We start from the raw sequence: 27,879 nt of genomic DNA, 5'->3' as shown, positions 1-27,879 counted from the left end.
AAAATAAATTACAAACTCCAGAAATTTATTCTTCGCAATTTAATTAATTACATCATAGAATATAAAATGTTAATATCATAATTCAATGCATCATAATTTTTATATATGCGCAAAACAAAATTTTAAAATATATAATAAGATTGTTCTTGTATACGAAATTTAAAATGAAAAGATTTTATTTATTATTGATCAAGAAACTATACACCTTAAATATGTAAATGAATACATAAACGTAAACGCATGCTAAAGATATAAATCTGATAAGATAGTTCTGATATTTTCGGAAGGTTAATAAAATGACAAAAGTATTGTAGGATGCCTCAAATACCTTTTTTTATACAGTCTTAACCATCTCTGAATTGAATTAATTCGAAAGCACGAACGTTCTATCGCGTGTACTCGTTTTTTTGTTTTATCTATAAATATGAAAAGATTATCGAAACGCGTTTCATGAGACAAAGGCATTCGTCGCTTTTAATAAATAAAAGTAAATGTAAATGCTTTTTTCTCGCATTAGTTTTACAAGATCTTATGCTCTTCTTTATACCATTTTTCTTTTTTTGCCTTTTTTTGTACATTTTTTACTTTTTGGTTACTACATTTTCGATCTTACTAAACTCAATAAATCACCGCCAGCACATAAAAGTTAAAAATACATGATTTAGTGAAAAATTCATTATATCGTATGTGCGTATATAGTACGCTTGTTATATTCATGTCTGTTGCAAAACCAGCGAATAGATCTACCATCACTAATCACAGTATTTTGATCACAAACACGTATGTCGCATGTTAGAAATACAATTTGTGACATGGATACTCACTTAGATTTCTGTAAAACTACTGAACATAGTTTCTTTGTATTTTGTTTTACATTTTGCTAAAGAATAATATTGATAGCTGAAAGGACGAACATTTTTTTAATATATAATGTTGACGTGCTTGAAAATAGTAATTACGCGAGGAAATCTTGACTTAAGCATCACACTTTCATTTTTTACTTCTTTTTAATTATTATTGTTATTATTATTAATACTTATCGAATTTATGTCACGAAGGTTAATTAATAATAATCATGTAATTATTTGATAGTTGTTTCTAAAATCTGTAGTTCATTTCAAAATGCATTCCCAAAAAGCCGTTACTTATTCTATCGTGATGTTGTAATATTTAATCCTTTAATCTGATTTCTTTTTTAAAAGTATGTTTCGTAAGTAGATAAAATTCTACGAAGTACTTCTCGACTTGTGGTCATTAATTAATTAAGTAACATTAATGTGACGAAGAAACAGAAGAATATCGCACAAGAACACCATGTAATCAACATTCATTGCTTTCACTTTTCCAATCATTCGTTAATTTGCTATTGTATTGTATCGTCGAAATCCAAAATGCGCGCGATGATTCTTGAACTTCAATATGGACAAGTTATACTTTAGTGCCATTGTCTGATAATAAGCTCAATTATGATGAAAAACATGTCAGTGATTACTGTTCGTATATGTAATGTGCATACGTATACTCGCACATTAAGCATATACGTATAATAAATTATGACTTTATATTTAAATGAAGTACTAGGCTATATTATAGAGCTGGATAGCGCAATATTTTCGATATTAAAAATAAGAACATTTCAAGAAACATATTTTGTTAAATAATCAAGATGTAATATTTCTAACGAAATTATCAATTAGATACACTATTTTATTTGTCTAGATGTAGTTAAAAAAATATATTTCTTGAAATATATGTAATTTATTGTTAAAAATTCTAGTTTTTACTGAACAAATAAACTTATTCAAAAAATTCTAGTTCCCGTTTGTTTTTTTCCAATACAAAAATATTGAAAAAAATTAAAATTTAAAACTTAATTATATCAATTATCTTTTGAAACAAAAATTCTCAAACAATATTTGACAAGTGGCGGCAAAGTAACTTGTTTATGTAACGAATTAATAAGAAAATAATAAATATATATATATATATATTTCCTTCTTTTTTTAATAGCGCACGATTATTATATAGTAATAATAAATATAATAAAGCAGTGCACGTAAATTAAGCGCATACATAACAATTTATACGGATATGTTTCCAGGTTCGTTTGTTACATGTTACAAAAAAATTATATTCAAATAATTTTCTGCTGATTTTTTATAAATGTTTACAAAATTTGATAATGAAATTGTTCATTGGTGATGTGAGATATATTTATTGCGATTATACGAATAGAAAAAGTGATATAGTGATATTACAAACACTAAGACTTTTTACTTGTAATAGTTATAAATAAATGTTTTATCATGATGACACAAAATATGGTTAAAACTTAATTTGAATGAAAATCAAACTTTGTTTTTGAGAAACAAAACTCAACTGCCTAATAATTAATAATATTCTGATTTTACAGTTTTTGGAGAAAACGATTAAAAATATCAGAAAATATATCAAAGTTGTTAGCACATTGTTCACTTATCTAAATAAACTAAATCTCTTATTATTACATTAAACATAAAAAAAGTTTATAATGTAATAGTTCACGTAAATTTTTTTAGGAAGATATGTTGAGTAAGATGTGCAATTTTTATATAAAAATACTCATTCACAACTCACACAATTAATTATCTGGAAACGTATTAAAAATATAATGGAAGTATGTTACAATGACAAATTAATGAAATCTATAGATTAATGTGTAAATAATATTTAAACATATAAAATTTCAGAGCTGATTGAAAAATATGTTATTTTATATTTTATGTTAAACGATTGAAAAAACCCTGTAATATCTTGCAATATTGAGATAAGTACAGGAAAACGATCATAATTTTAACAAAGATTTTATGATTATATTTCTTAAATTATTTGAAGCTTTACACAATTCCTAGTATTGAATATTTGGTAATTTATATGTATTATTGTTTACATTACCAGAAGATAGACAATCTCACAGCACTAACGAACATTTGTTGTATAAAATGAAAATTGTTTAGCCCCAATTGACAATTTGTTTTTCCTTCTTTCTTGAATATTTTAATATAACTTAAATAAACAAAGATATCTTATTTACCTACATTTGGAAAATAAATCGCATTTGATACATACATATATGTGATATAATAGATGTATCTTTTTCTTTACAGAACACAAGCGCACTAAAATTTTTTTGTCCATTTAGATCTTGAATGTATTAACGAATTTGCATCTTGTTATTTTAAAGAATCACACAGTTACACATAATCTTAGTCCTGTATTGTATGCTTCTATGATAAAAGCACCATTTAAAACACATAGAGAATTAGTTATTTTTCGTTTGCAATTGCACAATAGTTTGCAGGTCGAGAATTGTCTTTTCCAACATTTCAAACCAGGAAACATTAGTTAATGAACATCGCAATTGGTTCGTACAATTGTTGGTTGTCACGGTATCAATTAAACCCGGAGATATCTCACTGATGTTTGTAGGAATATTTTCTGCTTGAATATTATTTCTTGATATGGTTTTATCATCTCCAGAATCAGAGGAAGTCATGTCATTTACTTCTACTTTATCCTTTTCTTCAATGTTTATGTTTGAAACGTTTTTCTGTTTGTTAAGTTCTTTGATTGGTAGATGCAAGTCTTTATCAGTGGTTTCATTGTTTTCATTCACCATAAACTTACGCTTTTTTGTAGGGGCTTCTACTTCCTGTTGATTAGATTCTTTCACTTTAATGGCTCTAGTTCGGGACAACAGCGTTTCTAATGCTGGTAACAAGCTACTTGGTGGTTTCAGTCTTGTACTGCTATTATAGACAAGAGCCAAAGCTCTTAAGTCTCCTGTTAATCTATGTGCAGATGCTTGAATATCTACTGCTTCCACCATTGCTACCATAGAACTAACTAAATTGTCAATAAGTAAGCAAGTTTGTTCAGTCAATACATGATTAGCAAGTTTTGGAAAGAAAGTCTTGAGAAAAGCATGAATTGCCGGTATTCCTAATGACGATCTTTCATCTAGTAATACAGCATCTACATAATCCACTGTATAGGAAGAACAAAGAAGAGATGCAATATGTTTTCTGTCTATGTGTGTAGCAGCATGAACATCTAACCATAATCTAGGAAATAAAGCTAAGTGTAGTGGAACACCTGTAATTAAATAATATTATTATTAATTATATTAATTCTATAAATTTTAGACAATAAATGATATTTACCTTCAAATCCTAACATAGCGCTCAGATTTACTAATGTATCTGTCATACAATCATTATTTATTGCTAATCTGCACATTACGTCGATAAGTTCGTGATATGGTAAATAAAATTCGAGTAAAGCATTATCATATTCTGGATCTACTCCTTTTGACGCCTCTAATTGAGAGTGTGGTACGGCCATTTGAACCATCGGTCTAGCAGGTCGAGTAGGCATCTTTCCTGGAGGAGTAGATCTTCTTGGAAGATACGGGCCAGGTGGAACGGCAGCGTGAGATTCTTGAAGAGCTGCATGGCAGTGTGACAGCAATGGTGCCAAAATTGAGATCGCTTCAGCAGGAACAAGCATCACAAGTTCTTTCAAAAGATCTATAGCAAGATTTCTCATATCCGGAGGATTGTATGTATTTAACAATGTTGCTAATTTCCGCAGAATATCTGGCCATTCTTTACAATTCGCTAATATATTCCTTGCATCAGGTCCATCTCTTGCAGTTCTAATACATCGCACAAGTTCAACAATAATAGCTATTAGTTCAGCTAAATCACCAGCAACATGACACGCTGTTGCTTCATGATACATAATATGCAGCATATGAAATGCTTCCAAAGCCATGCTTAATCCTCCATTATATACAACATAAAGCCTATCATCATCTGATTCAATCAGGATACTGTAAGGTATTGACTTTATCAATTCGTGTTTCAAATTGGTATATTAAAATAAAAAGAAATATTATTATAAATATTGTACCGAAATGCAGAAATAAGTGTAGCCCAACATGATCGCCCGTCTAATCCTTGTAAGTACGAAGATAAAGTTCCTCTCCTAAACGATGCAATTTCAGCTTCTTCCTGTTCTGTTTGATCAGGATGTCTTGCAACCAACAATTGCATTAATTTAAATAGTTCGTCCACAGCCTATAAAAAAAAGAGATATATTTTATGTTTTAGATATAACTTTTATAAGTAAAGCAAAATAGAACTTAAATTAGTAGAAATCTTACAGTCGAATATTGAGTAGGATGAGGTGTTATGTTTTTGAATGCCCATTGAATATTTTGATGTGCAGCTAGTTGCCTTGTAAAAGTGCGTGATTGTTGACAGCATAATCGTAATAAACCGTAGTAAGCAGGTAACATTACTCTATTAAATAATACCACATCCTGATCCTCATGATCAGCACTAGAAAGACATGTAAATCTTTAAAAAATATTCTGCGATCGTTTATAACCATATAAAACAAAATTATGCGTACAGTATATAATTAAATGCAATATTCTTAGTTATATGAGGATTGTGAAGTATAAGAGCGACATTTTCCGGACAATCAGAACAAACGTGGTACCAAAACAATAGCACAGCTTGTTTATTATGATGCACTGGAATGCTAGGCTCAGATAGTTTTGGGTGAAAAAGTGCCCATAAATCATTCAAATATTGTCCAAACTAGAAGTAAATATTATATAATGAAGTAGTTATACTAAGATTTATCATTATGTAATACTTACCATTAATTTTTCTGTCTTAGAAATGACACAATATGTAAGTAATGCAAAATAGGCAGTGAGTTTCATTGTACCATGAGTTTGTATATCAATATAATGTCTTGCTGGTTGCAATAATCGTAGAAGTGCTGTATATATTTTATGCAAAATTAAAGTAGCTTCTGGAGATAATTGTAGTTCTCTAGATGTATTGCATCCTAAACCTAATCTATGAGCACTACGATAACCTTGTCTGAAATGAGTTGACGGAACCAATGATACGAGAAGAAAAGCAGCTGCAGAGCGAACTCTTTGATTTGAATGTTCTAATAGAAAATGTTGTAACCACGTGTCTAATCCTTGTAATACCCAAGCATGTGCAAGTTTACTTCTTGTAACAGCTAAAGCTAGCCATTCTAGTGCTCCATGTGGAGCAACTCTAGCTGCTTCCCAAACTCTGCCTAAAATCAATTGCGTCATACAGGGCAACCCACTTAATCCTGAACTTTCAGTTAACAATGTCAGAAGTTTGAAAAATGGTTGGCAGACATCTGTATGTTTTGTTATAGCTTGAAATATCATTGTTACAATATGTATTGCCAGTCTATCATTCCAACGACATAAAGATTGTATCAAATTTCGCGTCTGGTTAAGATTGATGACATCTCGCGTTTGCTGATACAAAAAGGGAAATCCTTTACCTCCTGCTACAGCGCTAAGATCTGCTGGAGACAATGCTAGTCTGGAAAATGAAAATATAATATGTATATAAACATATAATACAGTTTTTACATTAAATAAAAGTAAAACTTATTTAACTACCTGTGATCGGGTCCTCTACTGCGTTCAACCAAAGTTGCTATTAAAGTGATCATTTTATCCAAAGAAGCAGGTCTCAACTTCTCTGTTGGCATAGCAACAACCTCTTCTTCTTCTTCTTCTTCACTGACTGCATCAACAAATTCGTGTGTTTTATGTCCAAGATAAAAATTTACCATAGTTGATATAGCTTGTACCCTTATTAGAAATAGAGTTTCTTCCTCGCCCATTTTACTAAATTCATATAAAAAACTGAAATATTCAGTAAGATGTTTCAAATGTTGTTTTGCATGTTCCATAAGAGATAAAAGCATTCTAACAAATCTTGTCACGCAGGATCGCGTGCCGACAGTATTTACGTCATTTTCTTCATCACAAAGAAGATATAAAGGTGCTTGAGTAGCGCGCAAACGTTGTATCACGTGTATGCATAGCCTTTGAAACATTTGTCTTACCATTTGATTAGGGCACTTGACTAGAATTTGAATTGGCCACCACGAATCTCCAGCCATCTTTTCAAGAAATCTAGCGCATGCACCAGCCGAACCATTAAATTGTTTTGTTAATAACTCTACCCATTGCACCATAGTCGGTTTCTCCTTAGCATGAATAAAAGTTTCCATAAAAAATGACGTGGAAAGATCTGCTGACATCTCTGTTATGTCAGATTGTACAGAAAGTAATGTTTGAGGTATATAGCCACATATTTGCCACATAAATGTGAAATACGTATGTTCAAATATATTTTTATCTTGTAAAAAATGCATGTTATCTTGCCATATCCAATCTTCAAGTTCTTTATTTAGTTCCAATGGTGGTAGTTTATTAGTATTTTTATGAATTAATGAAGAAGATTGTCGTCCATTTGGACTAGAAACAGTGGCTTCTTCCTCTTTTGCTTGATCACCAGGATCAGTGCACCATTCGTAAAATAGCATATATGCTGAATTCGTTTTTTCAAAACTGAAGTCCATAAATTTATCTGTAACGGAATCATAGGTTTTACTAGTCATTTCTCCACCAAAGCACTCTGCCGCTATTTGATTTGGATCAAATGGTTTAACTTCTGCATCATTAAACAAAAACCATTTATCTTTATTAGGGGATGTACGATCTCTAATAAAACTATAATAATGTCCACCATCAGCTGTGCCAGTATGAACTGTTACACCTATTAAATCATATTGATAATGTTCCATTTCTGCATCATCATTGTCTAATTCTGATTGACAATCACTTTCAGATTTTCTCTTTTCAGATGCCTTCTTTTCTTCCTGATAATGCTGTGGCATGAGTTTTTTTTCAACATATCCAGACATATCTAATCTTAATGGAAAACTAAAATGTGTATTTACTTTTTCTTTTAACATGGTTCCCATATTAAATGTATATCGCATTGTATTGAAACACAATATATGTGGCAACTTTTTAAAACAAGCTCTCTTTTCTGCTCTTGCTTTTTTACCACATTGTGAACATGTATACATATTATCTCCTTCCAAAGTATCTTTAACTGTAACTTCATCTAAACTTTCGTAAAGATTTCTCATATCTGCCACCTGGCAACGTACAGTATAAAATTCTTCAAGAGTTCTACTTACATGTTCGCAATCTAATGATACGACATTATTAGATATTACACCACAGAATAATGTCTTCACCAAGTTCTTTAAATCTGATGTCATTTCTTCTAATTTAGATACAAGATCTATAAAAAATTCAGCCATATCCTTTTGTTCTCCAGTATTTAAAGGCTCATGATTCATGGTATATACTCGACAAAAGCTTCGAGGATTATACGCTTTTCTCTCAGATTCTAAAAGATAGGCAAACATTCTTTGTAACTCTCTTAATGTGAGTTGATGTTTATTTGCCCTATTACAATCAGCCCCTAATATAGAGATGCGTGCTTGCGGCATCATATATAAATGCTGCATACAACTAGCCATGTAACAGGTGGCACCTAAGTTTGTTAGACCTACATATCCACAATCAGAACGTCCATCTTCATGTGGCCAGTAATCCCATGGATATGGAGAATGCGGGCCAGGTTTATGTTGAGCTAATAATTTTTCATGAAGAATTCTATAATTATCAGGTGCAGATTTTACAAGTTCGACTAAAAGATCGAAAGCTGCTGATCTGGAGACTTGACTTTTACATTTCGGAACATGTTTTGATCGAGGATTAGGTAATGCAAATAGAAAATCGAATACTTCATGTAATAAATTTTGCCCAATCTTTCCTTGTTTGCAAGGTGGATTATGTGTCATGATATTGCAAGTGAGATTTAATAATCCAACTAAGCCATCATCTTCCACTGTGTTATGACGTGTTTCAAGATGGTCTCTATTTAAAACAGAATCAATAACTCTTATTGCTAGGGTTTCAAGATCTATCGTTAAATTGGAATCGTCCGATCCTTCTTTGATAGCTTCTTCAGGGAGAGAATCAACTAATCTGCAAACAAGCCAAAAATAATCCCTACAAGCAGGTCCATATGGTTCTTTTCCATCATCAAGTGCGGGATGTAAGTGCAACGGTAAATCCGGTTTTCGATGAGAAGGTTGCATTGCTTCGGCAATTACCAGATGTTCCAACAATGTATTTAACATTGGAACGATTAAACTGGGATTACCAGAATTTTCATCTTCAGATCCTGTAGTCCCCAGACATAATCTATACAGTGCTGTACAAACTTCTCTTCTTACTTCTGGTTCGGGATCTTCCAATACTAATCTTCTTAACCAAGTTTTCCCAAATGGTTCTGATGATGAAAAAAGATACTGCTTCACTGTTTCGTCACTATGTACCCAACAAACTAATAAAGCCATAGTATAATGTATAACTTGTGATCTTCCAAAAAGTCCTGTCTTGTAATGATTTGGATCCCTTGGCAGTGATGCCTCATTTAATATACTTGTTATTCGAGACATAACAGCTTCAACATTCATCATTGAAAGCATCACTTCGCTCAGTTTAGGTACAAGCAGTTTATCTGCTTTACTTCGTTTTTTCTCTTCTTTAACAACGCCCAAATAACACAATTGTTTTAGTAAACTAGCGAGACAGTCCTGCTGCCACTCACTACCATCACCTTGTTCCAAGCATCCAGACATAAAAATATCAAATAAATGACGCAAACCTCCATGCTGAACAAACAATGTAGACCAAGCAACATCCTTCTCTTTGTCTTCGTGATTATCATCTGTATCGCCATCACCCTCGTTACCGGATGCGCTGGATGTACAATTTACAACAGCAGGTTGGTTTGTTGTACTATGTCTACTCAATGACTCTACTATATATAAAGAATACATCAATTTTTGAGGACTAGCAGGATCTAACAATTCTGGCAAAGTTGTTTCTCCTAGTTTTTTAAATCCTCTCAATAAAGTTGGACTAGTTGGTAGTAATGTTAATGTGTCCCAAACTCTTCTTGAAAGTACCTGTGCTTTTGTATGAGGAATTTCTTGCCCTCCTTTGACAACCGTTTTCATAGCACTTAAAGTTCTCATTAGTGTAAATAATTGTTCAAAATACTGTGGACGTAATAATAATAATGTCGGCAAAGATTCTCGAGGAGGTGGTGGTAAAAGAGATGGTGAATCCACATCTCGTTTGTTACATCTACCTGTACCATTACCTCGACCAGCGCCGGGAGAAATGAACACTAGTTGACCATCTTTAAATCCCATTTCTTGCAATGTCTTTTCGTCAAAATCAATAGTTAATTCCTGACCTTGTGTAATCATCCTAATTGGCCCATCAGTAAGTAGAGAACCTAATACTGAACCATTATTTTGATTCGAATTTGTAGTAGATGTCGATTTCTCTTGATTATTTTGTGTATCATCCCACCATTTAGCAACTTCGGCTCTTAAATCAGCTACATAATCAGTACTCAGAAGAGTGAAACTTGTTTTTTCAGGTATTCCTGCAGGTTGTACAAATATTCTTAGCTGTTGGCCTTTCTCTGAAGTGTTCATAGCAACGTGACTACCAGCACCTCTACCTTCCAGAATCCAGCGACGTAAATGATATGCGTAGCGTTTTCGGAACGCTTCTAAATGTGTTCTTAATAGTAACAAAGCTCTTTGTATGCAACGTAAACTAGCTTCTTCGTTCATTTCCAAATCAGCACTAGCTGCAGCAAGATGAGTCATACATTGTGAAACAAATTCTGCCTCTTGAGTTAATTGTCTAGACATGTAATATCCATTTAGATATTGTATAGCTGCCATACTGACATCTGTGCTTTTAGCTTTTAATGCAATTCTCCACAAGAAATCCATACCAACTGAATCTACGTCTCTTAAAGGTCTATCCAAGTGTGCAGCAGCTAAACGGGCTAAATTACATAATTGTTGGAAAAGACTAAGGCCTGTCATACTAATAGTTTCGGGTGGTAAACTTGGTAATTTACGCATACATAAATGTTTAAGCGTATCCATTCCAAGTGCATGCTGCTCTGTTGATTTTGCTTGACTAAGCAACCAACTGAAAAGTTCATCGGCGCATGTTGTGTCTTGTGACAAACACTGCCATAATATGTCGACCTGTTCGAGACTTAGACGAAAACAATCAGGCGAACCTAAAGGTGAAAAAATAGAAGATAAAAACTGTAATCGAACTTGTATTTCTGTTTGATGGGAATATAAGTTATTTTTTGGCCCTGTACTAGTGTATGTTTTCAGATTATTAAAGAAGTGTTTCATCATTCCACGTTCACGATCGGCCCACGTTGTTATCGTATGTGCGTCCATTGCACCAAATTGCTGGAAACTGGCAAGTAATTTAGGTAATAATCTTAAAGATACAACCACAGAACGATTGGTTGCAAGATTTTCTAAGCAACCTTCTATGAATTTCATAGGTATTAATCGATCAACATTAAAGCAAAGAAGATTGCATAAAGCTTTCTCAGCTTCCAGAGCTAAACCTTCTCCTAATTGACCAATTTTATCATCTTGCAAAAGATCCCATAATAACGTATTTCCAGGCTTGCATACAGTGTCCAAGTTGAATTGGGAACTAACACGTGTTACCGTTTGGCGAATACTTCTCACTTGTGGAGGGCGACAAACAGATCGTCTAATGGTCATTGTTGGATGAGAATGATGAGGATGATAAGCCTGCATTTGTATAGCTGTTAAATGACGCGCAGCCAATTGAGCTAATTCCTCTTCGCATCCACTTTCCTCTCCATCAAAATCTGCCATATTTTTTTCGCTTTTGTTAGATATTCTGCTACTGTAAGATCCTTCTTCATCTGAAAGCATTTCATCTAATCCTGAAGGCAAAAACGTAGGTCCAGTCGCATGTACTAGACCGGCAAGTTCTGATATAACAGCTCCAGGTCCATCGGGTGCTCCGAGAACACCAGCTACATCACTATCATCTTCATCATGCGAAGTATCTGCTGAGTCAGGAGCTCGATCTACATTATGGCCTACTAATGACATATATTTGTTTTTGTTAGCTCTTCTTAGGAGTGTTGCTGTTGTTGGAACTTGTTGATCGCTTGGATCTAAAGCCATTGCTTGCTGTTTTACACGATCCAGCGCATCAACACCTTTTGGATCATCTATAGAAACTAATCCACCAGTATCCAAAGTACTGTTTAGTACATCCTCTGGCCTATATTTCATATCTAACATTAACTCTTTAGTTTTCACATTATTTTCTTCATTAACAATGCCTTCTAATGTCTTATCTGCAGTAACTAGTGAACGTTTCTGAGGTTTTTTCCGTTTTCTTAATACTTTTCTCTTCCTCTTTTCTATTGCAACTGTTTCTTCTGTGTTTGATTTCTCTGTGTCTGCTTCTGCATCTGACCCACTCTGTTTTTCTTTTATATCATCTTGTATACTACATGCAGAATCTTTTATTGATTCAGTAAAACATTCAGATTTTTCTATTACAGGATCTTCTCCTTCATTCGAGCTTGTTTGTACAACTGCTGTGCCCACACCTTTTGCTTTAAACGGACCTATTAATATTTATATTTTAAGTCATTTAAAAGTGTTTTACATTTAAAGACAAAAGTATTAAATATTAATTATATATGGGTAGGTATTATTTTACCTTCTCCATCACTACTATCCCCTCTTGCTTGTTTTCGTGGTGAAGGTCCTTCAGATGGAGCAGGACTAGGTTCTTCTTCATCCTCATCTGGACTACTTCCATCTATTCCACTAGGATCACTAGTACTGCTACCACCTATACCACTATTACCTCTTAAAATTTCTCTGTTTTTTATAGATAAACCTCTTGGATACCCTGAACCACCTGCTGTCCAAATAAATTTTATCAAAGCAGATGCCAGGAATAAACTTTGTTCTGTGTGGTCCTTCGGCTCCAATTTTCCTAATAAAGAGTATAAATGTAAAACTGGAGTTGGAGCCAAATGTTTTACTAAAGGTGCCAATAAATCATATACTGGGCGACCACAGTGTTTCAATTGTGCTGCTTGCCACATAGTATCCATGTCAGAACATGTAATTCTACCTTCCATAGCTAAGAAACTTAGTACAATATGACTTTGTTTAATAACCTCTACATGCAAATTTGGTCCAAATATATGAGCTATTATATTATTTTCTGTTAACCAAGCAGCCAATGCATGGCCTACTTGTTCCACTTCAGCGACAGTTTCACTATTGCAAAGTTCATTGAATGCAGTGATATGAGCATTTATCTGAGCTATTCCTGCTAGTCTCATAGTTAAAGTTGTACTAGTAAAATATTTAAATGCTAGATCCAATCCATCACGATCAAAGCTTGGTAAAACAGCGTCGATAGGATCCTTTACAGCACTCCACATGAAATCTAAATATAGAAGGTTATTAATTCAAACTCGAGAATACACGCCTTAAATTATTATAATCTTATTTATTCCAAAATTTACCTGCCATCGTTCTAACTGCTGGTGTGCGTAATTCTTTATCTGCTAAGCGACACATATATTTCATAACACGACTGCGTAATGGTATAAAGAGCTGAATAACACTACCATAATTCAACCAAAGCTTTAAGTTACAAATCACTACAACCATTGAATGTGCAAGACTAACAGGTAATGTATTTTCCATATCAAAACAAGCAGACATTAAATTGAAACCACCTTGATGACAAAATATGGAAACTGCTCTAATTAAAGGAGCTGGCACTTCTGGATCATGAGGTTCACAATATCCTCCTTCGTCCTTTAAAATAATAAAAAATAATGTATAAATGCATAGATAAAAAACAATACATCTTATTGTAATATATTACTTTTACTGGAGCTAATGGATTAATTGCACCACCATGTTTCATTGCAATGTAAAGAGGAAAATTTAGTAAAAATATTTTTGAAAGAAGATGATACAATTTTTCTCTATCTTGTTGAGACCAGTTTTGTTTTGTTTCTGTTTCTGTTTGTGCAAAATCTGAGTTTTCTACTTTATTTTCATCTGTTTTTCCTTCTTCTTTTTCGTCTTTGGGTGATACTTTTCCAACGTTTGTTTGCTGACCATTCTGTTGTATAATTTGTAATTGTTGTAATGTACATAATACAACACTTTGAGTTAATCGTATAAATCGATCAAAATTTTTTATTTCTCGATAGCAGCACATGCATTGTCTATAAAAACAAAAGAAAACAAGTTGTATTAAAATAGAAGTAAAACAATCTTATTAAGTATTTATATCAATTCAAATGTTTGGTTTATATGTTATAAAAAACAAAAATGGAATCAGACCTTTGTACCCATTGATTAACATAATGTAATGTAGTGTCCACATCCGAAATACAAAGTGTTGCCAATCCATCTTGTTCCTTCGATGATCTTTCATCATCTGGATATATATTATAAACAAACAATAAACAATACGAAAATTTAAATAAAATTGCTATAAATATATATAAATAAGATTAATGTATCACTATTCTAATCTATCATCATTTCTTATATATCAAACATTTTCTACTTTAATATGTCGTACAATTTTACTACTAATTACGACCTTTGAAAATATAAAACATATTTTAATATTTTGTTATTTTGTATATTTAACGTTGAAGCGTATTCGTGCATCAGTTGATAAATTTTAAAATCATACATAGGCAAATAAGGTTATAAATTATAATATTATAAACGGACTTTTATAGTAGAAAAAGTTAAGTGTAATTATGAATCTGGTAGATTTCTACAACAATTTGTTACTAGATTACTTATACTAGGACATTAGTTGTTGATACGAAATCAAAATTTACAACATGCAGCATAATACACTAGGTTAACATGAAAGGTATAGTACACATTTTGCTTACAGGAGAGCAGAAGGTCGTGAAAGTCAACACATACATCGCACATGGTTTTCTTCCTTTAGCCTCTGAAAAGGCTTTTAATCACGTCAAGTTCATCACTCAACTTCACCACCATCCATCGCAAAAGTTGGTAATATTATTAAACATTTGTATTCTTGATTATCCTCTCAACACTTGATTAATTCGTTAGTCACCATATTGCTTTTTTACGCAGCTGCGTTCACTTGCCGCTCACTTCAGATGAGCAACAGTAAATATCTTCCTCTACTTTTTTTTTAAATCTTTCATACCTATAGACAAATGATATAATAATGATAAACTACTTCACTTTATTATCGGAGTTTACAAATATCTTTATCTAAATTATTCCTAGAAAAATGTAATGTTTTATTTAACAATATGAATGTCATTATGACAGAAGACAGCTGATCGCCGCCATATTTTATTGAAATAATGTGATATTTAAAATGATCCCATCAGTACTTTAAACATTAATAAGACATAAAAAATAAAACATTATTTTTTTTTTATTTAACCGAATGATGTATAAAATGAAAAGGTCTAGCCCCAATTTTTTTCTAACCTCATATTTTTTTAATTATTTTGGACTTAAAAGTTTATTGAAGATAATATATAATTTATTTTATATTTGTTTTTGTAACATTAACATCAATAAATTGTAGCGTTGCTAAATACATAAATCTTATTAAAAATCACAATTAGAAATTTACTTATAAGATAGTAATACTATCGATAATGACTACTATAAATATACTATAAATACATTAATAAATGAAGCAATAATATTAAATAACAAATATTATATTAAAGAGCTAATAATAAATTTTTTAAAGTTTATCAAACAATAACTCTGAATTGTTTAAATAGAGTGAAAATGAAATAAATGAAATTATTTTTCTTTTGTTTATATTATATCAATTAAATCTTATAATGTATTAGGGAATAATCAATGTCAAAAATATCATTTAAGAAAGTAAATCTATTAATTTTTTTGCTTTAATTATAACCTTTAAGACTTTCATCATACAATCCTTAATTTTATTATAATGAAATATTGGTTATAAATTTTAAACATAAAAATTCCTTCTTATAATTGTGATATAATTAATATATATTTACTTATATATATTTTCATTTGATTAAATATATTTTGTATTATGTACCTAATTTGTATGTAATATCAGGTAATATGTACCAAGAAAAAGATATATATATGTACTCATAAGCTATATTATATGTATGTACAGTTCGGAGGAGAGCAGTAAAAGAATACAGTGCTGGTAGCGCCAGTTGTTCAGAAGTATGATAAACAATCTTGAAAGGAGCATAACATCTTGTGCGATTTCATAGAATAAATCTTTGTGTGAAGATATTGACGTGTGTATTGGGTTATAGGGTGTCGATAAGTGCCATACGAACAAGAGTAAATATTAATAAATAATTGAAATGGGTAGCACGGATAAAGCTGAGATCACGGGTTTTATATGCAGACTTTGCAGTAAGATGAACCGTTTCGTGATCCACATATACGGTGAAGAGGGTGAGAGAATGAAACTTGCTGAGAAAATAAATGCTTATCTTCCAATTACGGTAAAAATCATTATCTGCTTTGTATTTTTTTAAATTAGGCTTTCATCGATATTATTTTTTAATAAAATTTTCATACTTTCTACTACAATATATTCTGTGTATGACTGGTTAAGGTTTCACTTTATTTGAGTTACATTTATGGTTTTTCTTATATGAATTTTTTATCATATTTGACAGCTCTGCCTTAAACACAACAATAATTGAGAAATTGTAAAATTACATAATGTAATGATAAAAATAGTTTGTTTATTACAAATTTATTAAATCTTTCTAAATATAAATATATATTATAGCTACATTAAATCAGAGAAAGATTAATTAATTGTGGTGTTTCAAAAGTTTCATAAATAATGTTAATGTTAAATAAATATATTTAAAGATGTATATGTGTATATATGTCATATAATGAATATTTTTTATATTTAGTTTTTAAAAATACAATTTTTACCCTTTTGTCATATAGGTAAACATGAATGATCCATTACCTAAAACGGCATGTCTACATTGTATTGAACGGCTTGAAGCTCATCATGAACTAATGGAACAATTTTTCTTAGTCAAACGAAGGTTAACTACTCAGAATAAATCATCAACAGTTGCATCAACCTCTACACAAACTGCTGATACTGTACCAACATCTAGCCCACCTCCTTGTTAACATATAGAATTAAAAGCATAATTTCTCGCTCAATATTATTAAACATTTTCTGTATATCTTATTTGTATTGTTATTTTAGTAATTTATTACTAGGGAAACAAATTTTTTTTGTTAAATGAAAAGATATATATATAATTGATCAATTGATTCAGCAATCTATAGAATTATCTTTAAAAATTTTATAAAATATTTTCTTCTTAAAATATGTTGGTAAATGTTTGTGATGTGCAAATTTAATTTACTGTATAAACTTTTTTATTTTTTACACCAGATATTACAGATATTTTTTATTGATACTATAATATAAAATATATGAATAATTATATTTTGTTTGTATTTCACATTTCCAAAAAAATTGGAATTTTTTTTTCTTGACTAGTAATCAGCAATAATAAAGTTATAGATATGTTTATGTAAATGATATATCCAATGAATATTTTTAGGCATGTTTAATAATGTTCAAATTATTGAATTAATATTTTATTTGATGTATCTTGTATAGTTTTTATTAATAGAAATTTTTAAACATCTTTTAATACTCTAGGATAATATTGTTTCTTTAACAGATCTATACTACTGGTGTACAAAGATAAATAGATAGATATGTCAAAGTGATTTCTTAGAATATTAAATGATGTTATATTATATAATTGAATGTAAAAATAAGAAATTTAGTTGGCAAAGTTTTTAATAATATTGTGTATTAGATATATACAAGATTGTCAATACTAATGTACATTAAACCAATCATGTTACTATTCATCCTTTACTATTAAATATCAATAGTTTTAATATGTCAACTTTTATATATAATATGGTACAAAGTATAATGAAAAAGTATCTGCATAATTATATTATATTAACATATATTATTCCACAGAGTTTAACAAAATTTGAATGTTTACCTCTAAGTTGCAATATAATAAATAATTTATAAAAATTTTTAAATATATAGAACTTTGATTAATTATAGTATTTTACATTATAAAAACCAAAAATCTTTATAAAAATGACACAAGGATAATTGATACTACTATAATTTGTTAAGATTATTTATTTCTTAACAACATTTGCTAACACAATTAAATGTTATGTGGAACAATATTATTGGTTAGCGACACAATCCATATTGTGCTTACTATATGTATTATTTGACATGTAATTCATCATTTACAAAGAGAAAATTTGTTTTTAGAAGACAAAGTTGTGTTCGTCACTCAAACATTATTGTAAAGCCTTAAATATTTTAACGTTATTTGAGAAATTTTACTTTATTTTACTTTTTTATTTAATATATCATTATCACTGCATAAGAAAAGACAATATAAATTTGTTATATCTGTGATCAATATGTGTATATAATATTTTACCTATAAATGTAGCCAATATTCTCAAATTAATAACTGATGACCTGTATAATAGTGTTTTCCTATAAATATTACTGCCTAAATGTAAATTGCAAATAATAAATTATAGTAATAAAGGTAATGAGAAATCATAATAAAATAACGGGTGCACCTATATAAAATCTGCTTAGGATGCATTTATTATCTTACTTACCCTCCAAATAAATAGAGGTCCATTTATCTAATAGTATATTCTATATTTCTAGATATTTTATCTAGAAATATTACTATTTTGCAAAACAGAAGTAGAATTTGAATATTTATTTGAAACCATGTGCATACTAAAAATATATAATATCTAAGCAGAGCTTTATGTAAGAGCTGTATGCAACCAAAAGAAATAACAATATTATTGATATTAACGTTTTAATATTACTGTTTACAATTTTGCTGTCAATTATCCTGTAGTTTATTAAACTGAATTGTACAATATGTATATATATTTCTACGTATGTTTTACAATACTTTTATATTTAAATATCTTAAACTATTTTCATTGTTAATTATAATAATGGAAATCACTTTCAAAATAAAATGTTTTTACATAGTTCTGCTGGAATCATACAATAATGTAAACAACGAAATATAAAGAATATTTTAAATAAAATATTCTTTCTTTTAATACAATTTGATGAAATGTAAATATTTTTGTAGGTATTAATTGATTGTAAGTATTACTTGATTGAGTGTCGATACACATTCTCTTGACTTCTTAAAACAAACATTTAGTATGTGCTACTGCAAGATTTCTGAAACCATTATACAATAATATGCGTAGCTATATCTGTGTGCGATAAACTACTAAAACCTGACTTATGAGTGTTATCAACACACACAATGTAAAATATGTACAAAGATTTATGGAGCCCAACTCCTTATTTTCTTTCATTTTTCCCCCAATCAATGTATGATCATGTTGTCTGATACCATAAAGCATGTCCGCGACTGATTTTTTTATAAAAAATATATAATATATATCTATATAAAATTTCATTCTTTTTATCAGCCAACATGTCTTCGTACAAATTTAATTCCACTCAGGGGTATTTGATTTTGTTTTCTGCAACTTGTTTCTTAAGTTTAATTTTTTTTGTTTCCTTTTAATTTAGTACCTGAGGTACTTCAACGCTCAAATAGAAATATAAATGCATCTTTGACCAATTACGATATACACGACGACGAACGTCTAATACCTATCTGATGATTAAAGCACAATGGCAGCAATTTTTCAAATATAATGCAAAAGGCTGTAAATTGATAAACGTTGAGCTGCATTCATGACAATTGCATAGTTGAAAATCCAATTCTATGCACTTTGTCAAGAAATTTGGTATGAAATACGAATAAACTTGAATGCTTCGTATTTTAGAATAATTATAATAGGATATTCTATTTACGTAAATTATATACATAAATTAAAGTGATTCACTTTTTGGAAGTTAAAAATTGTGCTATATCTCACATATATATCAATATACAATCATCCGTTCATTTCACAAGTTGTTTACGTACAAATGAACATTGCTTTGAATATGATTAACTTCTTACTACTTTATGAACCACATTGCAACATTTCCTTTTATTTCTTAAATAAAAAATTTCGATCGCAAAGACGCTAAAATTCTATTTACGTATATACGTATATTGCGAACTACTATAACATTACTACTTCTAATATATACAAAATTTTCTATTCTAGGAAATATGTGATGGTTGTTGCACTTGACATCTTTATTTTATCGTCTTGAAAACAGCTCAACCGCCAACGGTGTTATAAGCTATACTCGAAACGAAAATGACAGACGGCTTAGACAATTATTTGTTCCCAAGATGTCTTTACAATAACACACTACCGGTAACATTTTTCTCAGCCTTTTCTTAAAAAAGAAGAATGAACGATGAAATGATCATCAAGTTCGATAATTTGTACTTTGCATCTGAGCAGGTGAAATGACAAATTGAGGATAAAAATTTTCAACTGTTACGTTATGTTCTTGAGAAAACAATGTACAACACAAAGCATATGTGAATATATATCTTCATTCTGGTAAGTGTTCCTCATTTATACTAAATCTTATATCTATATCTACAATTTATATTAATGGGGGAAAATTTACCTAAACGATATTAGGAAGGTAAAAATTGTCATGAAATCTGCTATAATTGCAGGATGTCCATATAGTGATACTATCCTATTATCTTCCGGTGTTGTATAAAAATTTCTTTAGTGGAGGTTAAGATAATTAGGATGTTTCAAGGCAGCTCATCACGAACAGGCCTGTTGCATTTCTGCTTTAGCTGCCTTTATAGCTAAAATCAAAATGAATACATTTTTTACATATAAAATAAATTTCATATAAAAATTTCTCTAATACTTTATTCATAAAAACATTAATTATTCATAAAATATTTACCTTCTCGTTCTCTTCTTCTTAACTTTTTTCTGCGTCTTTCAATAGCGGCAAGTTCAACTTTCACAGCATTATATGTTTTACGTAACTCGGCTAATTTTTGCTGTAGTACAGCTATCCTTTGACTGCCATCCAATTCAGGATCTATGTTAAACATAAAAGGTTAACATTTTCTTTTTATAGGTAAGACATTAAAATTAAGGAAGAAAACTAGTCTATTACCTAATTCCACATAAAAATTATATTTCGTCGGTCGAGGTGATCTCGATGAGTAATTACTAAGATCAGGAACACTAGTGATATTTGTGTGATTTGCTGAAGTTGTATTAATTCCACATAAATTAGAACCTTCACTTGTATCATCGCTATCGCTTCCACCACCATGTCTACCATGTCTATTACTATGTCTTCCCGCTTTTTTAGTAGTATTTTTATCACATTCTGAATGCTTCCTACTCCTCTTACGTTTTTTAGGCGATTGTGTTTCTTCAATGGATCGCTTTGCTGGTGGTTTTAATATTCTATCTGCAGAATTTCCTTCAACATTTGGCAATGTGTCATCTTCACTGAATCCTGGACCTTTCCCACCACTATCATTGTCTGCTTCAGAACTATCACGATTATGTTTCATATTATCCTCTGAAGTTGGTGATGAACCACCTGTTCTTTCTTCTCTTGGGGATCCAGAGATATTGGAAATGCTTGAATCAGGTGTAGTTGGAGGTGTATTATCCATTACAGGTGCTGCTTCATTGCTTTCTCTCCTCTGTGCAGGCATTAGTGCAGGTAAATGTTGATGATGAGACTGCTGTTGTCTCATACCTAGAGTAGGATTTTGTTGCATAGATAAAGAAACTGGGACAGATGTCTCCACAGTTTTTGGCAATGCCATACTCAGAGTGGCAACAGTGCTGCTGGTTGTACTCTGACCAGATGTAGGAGCACTTGCAAATGGCATTTCCATTAATACTATACTATTTTCTGTAGTTTCAACTTTTGGAGGTGAACAGGATGGACCAGCGTTTATTTGTTCTATATTTTCAGTAATAGGTGCTGGTGAACCTGGTATTTCTTCCTCACATAGTAAAGAATTAATTGCCTCTCCCTCTTCATCTGTTTTTATAACAGGCGTTTCTTTGATCTCAGTTTTAAATTCAGTAATACATTCTTGTGGTTGATGTTTTAATGGTTGCATAGATTTTTGTGTTTGTAATTGTGAATACCTTTCTTGTGTGTCTTGAAGCCTATCTAACTCTGCTCTTAACTTAACATCAAAATTTGACGAACTTTTCACATCTTGTGATTCCTCATTATCGATTATTAACCTCTGTTCAGAATCACTACTATCTGCAGAATCTACCATATCTTGACTGATTATCTTCTTATGATTTTCCTTTTCCTTTTCTTTAAAATCGTGTTCTTTAAATTCATCTTCTGTTTTCTTAGACTTCTCATTTTCTATATGTTTCCATTCTTCTTCTTCAGTTTCATGTATCTTTTTATGTTCTGTTTTTGTTTCAACAAATTTTTTTATTTCTACTTCTTTTTTAAGTTTAAATTGTTGAAGTTCTTCTTCTTTTTGTTTAATTACTACACACATTATTTCTTTACATTGGTTTTCATTATTTATTACAATCTCTTCCTCTTCTCCTTTCTTATTCTCACTTTCAGTCTTAGGCCCATGCTGATCTTCTTTACTTTTTTGTGCAACTACGATATCTAACTTCTTAGAAATTTCTTTTGAGGGTTTCCATACAACTTCTGGAATTTCATCTTCTTTTTTAACATCTTTAGTTTTATTACGAAAAGCCATTGCAGCTGAAAGTTTTTCTTCGATTGTAGATGTAGCTGGTAATCTTGCACTAATTGGTGCTGGAATTGTTACAATTGGAGATGAAACAGGTGTAATATCTAATAACTTTGGATCTAATGGTTTTAATTCTGGAGATTGACAATGTAAAGGAGATTTAATGCTTTGTTTCTGTTCAACAGCTATATCAGGTTTATTTGAAACTGTTAATGTTATATCCTCTCTTACCGATTCAATTTGTAAACTTGTGTCTTCTTTATTGGATTCCATTGAATCATTTCCATCATTAGAAGGAAACATTTCTTGCTGATATGTAAATAAGTTTTCTTGTTCTGCTTCTGAAACTTCTGCCTCTGATATTATTAAACGATCTTCTGAGTCGTCATGAGTAGCATCATCATCGCCAGGTAAATCGCTAAATAAAAGATCTATACCATTATTTATTTTACCTGTTTCCTCAATAATAGGTATTGGTTTCACCGGATTAAATGAAGGTGATTCACAAAGCTTATCGAACGCTTCTTCACATGTTGCTAATGATGTAGATTGTAGTGATTTGTGAGAAGGTAAATTGTCTGTAATATCATCAGTCCTTTTACTGAATAATTTCTTTACTTTCTTTCGTGAATCGTTGTCGGTTTCTGATTTAGTTTCTTTTACAACTGGTGATACAACTATTTTTTGTTTCTTTTTAGGGCTTTTCGGTTCTTCTTCAAACACTCTCTTTTTTATCTTATCTTTTTCTCCACTTGTATCTCGTTTATTTCGTACCTCAAATTCAAATGGTTCTGGTTCTTTAAATTCATATATATCTTCTGTATTATCTACTATTTTAGATTCAGGCATTATTTCTAATTTTGATGGCTCTAATTTTTTTTCTAATTTTGGTGATACTGAAACAACATTCTCTTTTTCTTCTAGTTTTATTTCATCCTCTGGATCAGGTTCAACCCTAACAAGCTCTAATTTCACTGCTTTATCAAAACCTTTTAATTCAGATCGTATTTGATTTAGGTCAAAATCTCGACCTTTCGGTTGTTCTTCATCACTATCTGGTTCAGATTTTATACCTTGCGATTTACTAATCGTTCTTCTTAAACGCCTACCTCTACGTGGTTCTTCTAAATTATCTTTGTCTTCTTCACCCTCGCTGGTTTCATCAGGTTTTATTCTGTCTTCAACTCTGTATCTCGCTTCTCTACGTTTTCTTTCCTCTGTAATCTTAGATTTTGTTCTTGTTTGTTCAGATTCTGTAGTATCTGAATCATATGTTTCACTTTCTTCAGTTTCTGATGGAACTATATCCGCATGTCCAGAAGTTCTCCTAGTACGCCTTCGATGTTCTGTACTAGATGTATCATTATTTCTTGTTCGTATTTGACGATTCGCTGGTGTTGCTGGACTTTTGGTTCTAGAACTAGAACTTATAACAGACAATGGAGTCGTAGATCTAGTTGGTTGAGATATTTCTTTTTCCTTATCTTCTTTCTTGATTTCTTTTGTCGTAGTAGATGAAACAACTGATGTAGTAGGTGCAACACTTTGCGCTCGACGTCGATTTTGAGATGCATTTGAATTAGTGTTAGAAACAATTTTTGATGACTTATTGATGTTATTTGATAAATTCGTACTGGGAGTTTGAGGTCGTGAACTAGCTTTAATTCGTTTTACTCTACCTTGAGCTTGTGTAAAATTCTGTGCTATCCTCGATGGTTTAATCCATTCATCATATCTCGTATTCCATCCAGTATAATGCACTAAATACATTGGTTCTGTACTATCTTTTTCCATATCAATAACTTTAGCTTCATAAGTAACTTTAGATTCATGAGTAGGTCCATAATATACTTTTAGTCTATCTCCTAATTCTACAGGTCCTTTGTAACAAGGAGCTGAGTCTGTTGATTGTTCGTCTGTACGTGATTTTTCTGCTTCATACTCTTTTCGTTTTCTCCCCCGTTTCTTTAAATCTTCATCCATCAATCGTCTTTGCTTAGATAAAGTTTTTCTTTCCGATTCTCTCGATGGAGTTCGTGTTTCCCTATTTTCAGAAGACATTTTACTTTTTGCATTATCATCTTTAGATTTAGACCTTGTTTTAGCAGCATCCTCTTCTTTCATTTTATCGTCTTTCTTTTCTTGTCTTTTAGGTTCAGTTTTCTTTTTTTCTATTACTTTTTTCTTTGTGTCTTCTTTATTCTTAGATTTGCCTCTGTTTGGCAAGGATAAGGATGTTGAAATTTTTTGAGATTTTTCACTGCTAGATGAAGATTCAGCTTCACCTTCAACGTTTACGTCACTGTCTTGTCCACTACCGCTTTCTTCAAATTCATCTTTCTTCTTTATCTTCACAATTTCTTCCTCTTTTATTGGTTGTTCTTTCTTAGTCTCTTTTTTCTCTTTCTTTTCTTCTTCCATGATTTTTTTATCTTCTTCTTCTTTTTCATTTTTAATGATCGACACTTGAGGTGGTACGGGCGTATTTCTGTCTTTATCCCTAATCAGACTTCTTCCAGGACGTTGTTTACGCATAGTACCCCTTGGATGATTTACCATAGTACAACCTAACTTCCTATAAAAATCTTCAAAGGAATGTAAGAATTTCTTATAGGCCTGTTTAACCAAATTGTGCGTCGATGGTGAATTTTGCATTGTAAAGCTCAAGCGACGTGTTATTAATTTCCATTGATTTTGATTTGTTACACGATTATAACCGCCTAACTTATAGACAGCTCGAAATAACCTGTATAGATCTATGTCCTCAGAACCTATCATTGGACAGTTGTTAATAGGTGTACCACGGTCATCCATAAACTTATACAGTTGTGCCACAAAGTGATCTTTTTCTTCACGCGGTTCATCATCAGAACTCTGGAAAATAAATTATGTTTACAACAAATTAAATTTATTTATTGAAATTAGTAAAAGAGAGCTTACATCAGAATCAAGTTCCCCATCTGAGTCACTGTTCCCGCTTGATACAGAATGTCCAAAAAGAGAATCTCTATCCCAATGGGGAGGTAACTCATTCTTTTCTAAAAATAGCAGTGCCTTCTCTACTGCAACCTTCAATGTACTATTCTCAACTTTGTTGACAAGTTCTTTTGTGAATTCAGTGGCCTCTTTCTTTGGAACTGTATAACTAAATATGCAAAAAGTAACAGTAATACAATAGAAAATAATAAAATAAGTATCAATGTACAGCTGATTTTTAACAGACACATTTAAATAGATTTTATAGTTTTAGAATAAGCTTTAATAGGAAAAAAAATATTTTGTTATCATTTCAACCATTTTGCTTTTTTTTTCATAGTTTTCATAAAATCTGTTTATATATGAACACAGATCATACTTACTATCGTGCATCCTTAAATGATCGCACAAGGTAGTCGTCTCTCACTCGAATTCTCACTGTATCTTGAGCAGTTGGAGCAACCACTAATCCAGGGAACCAATTATCTTTCTTCTTTTTATCTCCAAGTTCCACACATACAACTCGTCCAATTTCAGGTTCTGTCTCCATTCCTTCTTTGCCTGTTCCACTAGAACCTGAATCACGAGTTCCTCGTGGAGGACTATCTTCATCATCACTACTTTCATCTCTATAACAATTATTTTTATAAGTAATAACACAAGTTACTTCATAAAATTATATTGCTGATATTATTTCACAACACTCACTGTGCTTGTCTAGACCGCCGTCCTCTTCTTCCTCCAATTACTGGATTTCCAAAATGTTCTGGATGTGTCAAAGGAAGTTGGTCCAATGTTTCACTCTCTGCAAAATGTCTTCCACTTTTCAAACAAAGTGCAGTTCTTCTTAATGTAGTAATATCTCCATCATCAAAAACTACAGTATATTGACTACAATCTTGAATTTTAGTGATAGTAGCTTCCACAAATTCTTTTCTATCTCCATGTTTAGCTTCAACAGATGCACCTACTCTTAAAGTCCCTTTTATCTGATCATCAGCTACTGTTGCTGTACCCAAGCCTTGTTTATATGTCACCCTGCATTTCACTGATCTTACTACTTTCCGAATTTTTGCTTCACAAAAGGCACCCTTGTATTTAGCACTAACCTCCGTACCCACTGATAGGTACGGTGGATCGTCTCCCTGTAACAAAAAATACATGTATATTTAATATTTGTACTTTTTAAATCTAACTTTTGCTCATGACATACTTCCATAGTCATCATACATTCACTCTCTGTCTAAACTAATGAGATACATATAAAGACAAAATTTTAGTATCTTGTATTATATATACATGAATATATATATACATATATATTGCCTTAAGAAAAAATCATAACAATGACAACATGATATTAACGAAATTTGAAATAATTTTGTTTATTATTTATTATTTATTAGGTCTTGAGGGTTTATCGAGAACTATGATCTAATCACATACAAAACATTATTTCGACTGTTATCAACGACAGAACTTAAATAATAAAAGCATGAAAATTGATATAAAAAGCCAGCTGCCTCGTATGATGAGCTATTGTTTATGTAGGCGGTCATGCCTCGCAGGTACCGAAGATTATTTTTATATCGAGATTGCCTTACGATAAACAAGAACTTTCGCACGAAGATACGTTTTCGTTGAAATAAAACTCATACTTTGATATCTTAACCACGTTTTCAAAACGAAGTCCACTACGTTTGTGACAGCCTGTCGATTTCTCAGACATCAGGTAATAGTTGTAACCTCGAAGGTACTTTAGGCGAGACATTCGTCCGAAGTAAATGACCTGCGAAAGCGTTGTAACTACATAACAAAAGCACGGATTTTAACTTTCTCTGTGCACGCGGCAGAAAAAAAAAAGAAAGGAACTCAACTATACAATCTTTGCGCACTTGTTTCTACGTCAACTTTGCTCCCGCCTGTTTTTCCTTACCAGCATCTTCTAGCGCTCCACGATCTCCATATAAATAATCTTAAGACACTGGCACGTGAGTGACATTAAAATCGAACAGTTTTACATTATATCGTTGAAAGTAACAACACAGGAAAAATTCCACTTGACTGTGAGAATCTGACCCCCTTCGTGAAACCAACACTTCACGGCCCGAATGCGTACAAGCTCCTGTTCCCTGCCCATTTCCACCCCGACGCAACTTGTCAGCTAGCCACTCGACTCCTATTGGATGAT

General features: G+C 31.4%; 3 protein-coding genes across 4 annotated transcripts; 1 reads left to right on the top strand and 2 right to left on the bottom strand.

Moving 5' to 3' along the window:
• Positions 1-158: 158 nt before the first annotated feature.
• Positions 159-14,961, bottom strand: LOC100649448 (ubiquitin carboxyl-terminal hydrolase puf). Its single transcript, XM_012308532.3, has 12 exons — positions 14,823-14,961; positions 14,251-14,347; positions 13,784-14,132; positions 13,416-13,713; positions 12,593-13,336; positions 6,509-12,497; positions 5,711-6,428; positions 5,458-5,648; positions 5,207-5,384; positions 4,954-5,120; positions 4,203-4,873; positions 159-4,134 (listed from the first exon to the last, which is right to left on the bottom strand). Exons 1-12 carry the CDS (start codon positions 14,863-14,865, stop codon positions 3,302-3,304), a joined length of 10,278 nt encoding a protein of 3,425 aa, XP_012163922.1. The 5' UTR covers positions 14,866-14,961; the 3' UTR covers positions 159-3,301.
• Positions 14,812-18,620, top strand: LOC100646377. Of its 2 annotated transcripts, none has more exons than XM_003395478.4 (3): positions 14,812-14,945; positions 16,088-16,430; positions 16,894-18,620. In XM_003395478.4, the coding sequence occupies exons 2-3, from the start codon at positions 16,287-16,289 to the stop codon at positions 17,086-17,088; spliced, it is 339 nt and encodes a 112-aa protein (XP_003395526.1). In that variant the 5' UTR covers positions 14,812-14,945; positions 16,088-16,286; the 3' UTR covers positions 17,089-18,620. The 2 variants fall into 2 exon arrangements, with proteins under 2 accessions (XP_003395526.1, XP_048261818.1); XM_048405861.1 differs by having other exon boundaries at positions 14,812-14,949.
• LOC105665731 (AT-rich interactive domain-containing protein 4B) lies at positions 18,127-27,860 on the bottom strand. Its single transcript, XM_012308534.3, has 7 exons — positions 27,625-27,860; positions 26,397-26,833; positions 26,072-26,317; positions 25,653-25,857; positions 21,128-25,586; positions 20,909-21,049; positions 18,127-20,804 (listed from the first exon to the last, which is right to left on the bottom strand). Exons 1-7 carry the CDS (start codon positions 27,628-27,630, stop codon positions 20,761-20,763), a joined length of 5,538 nt encoding a protein of 1,845 aa, XP_012163924.3. The 5' UTR covers positions 27,631-27,860; the 3' UTR covers positions 18,127-20,760.
• Positions 27,861-27,879: the final 19 nt, after the last annotated feature.

This window comes from Bombus terrestris, chromosome 5 (genome assembly GCF_910591885.1).
Source record: "Bombus terrestris chromosome 5, iyBomTerr1.2, whole genome shotgun sequence".
Lineage (NCBI taxonomy): Eukaryota > Metazoa > Arthropoda > Insecta > Hymenoptera > Apidae > Bombus > Bombus terrestris.
This window is presented reverse-complemented; position numbering and strand designations above follow the sequence as displayed.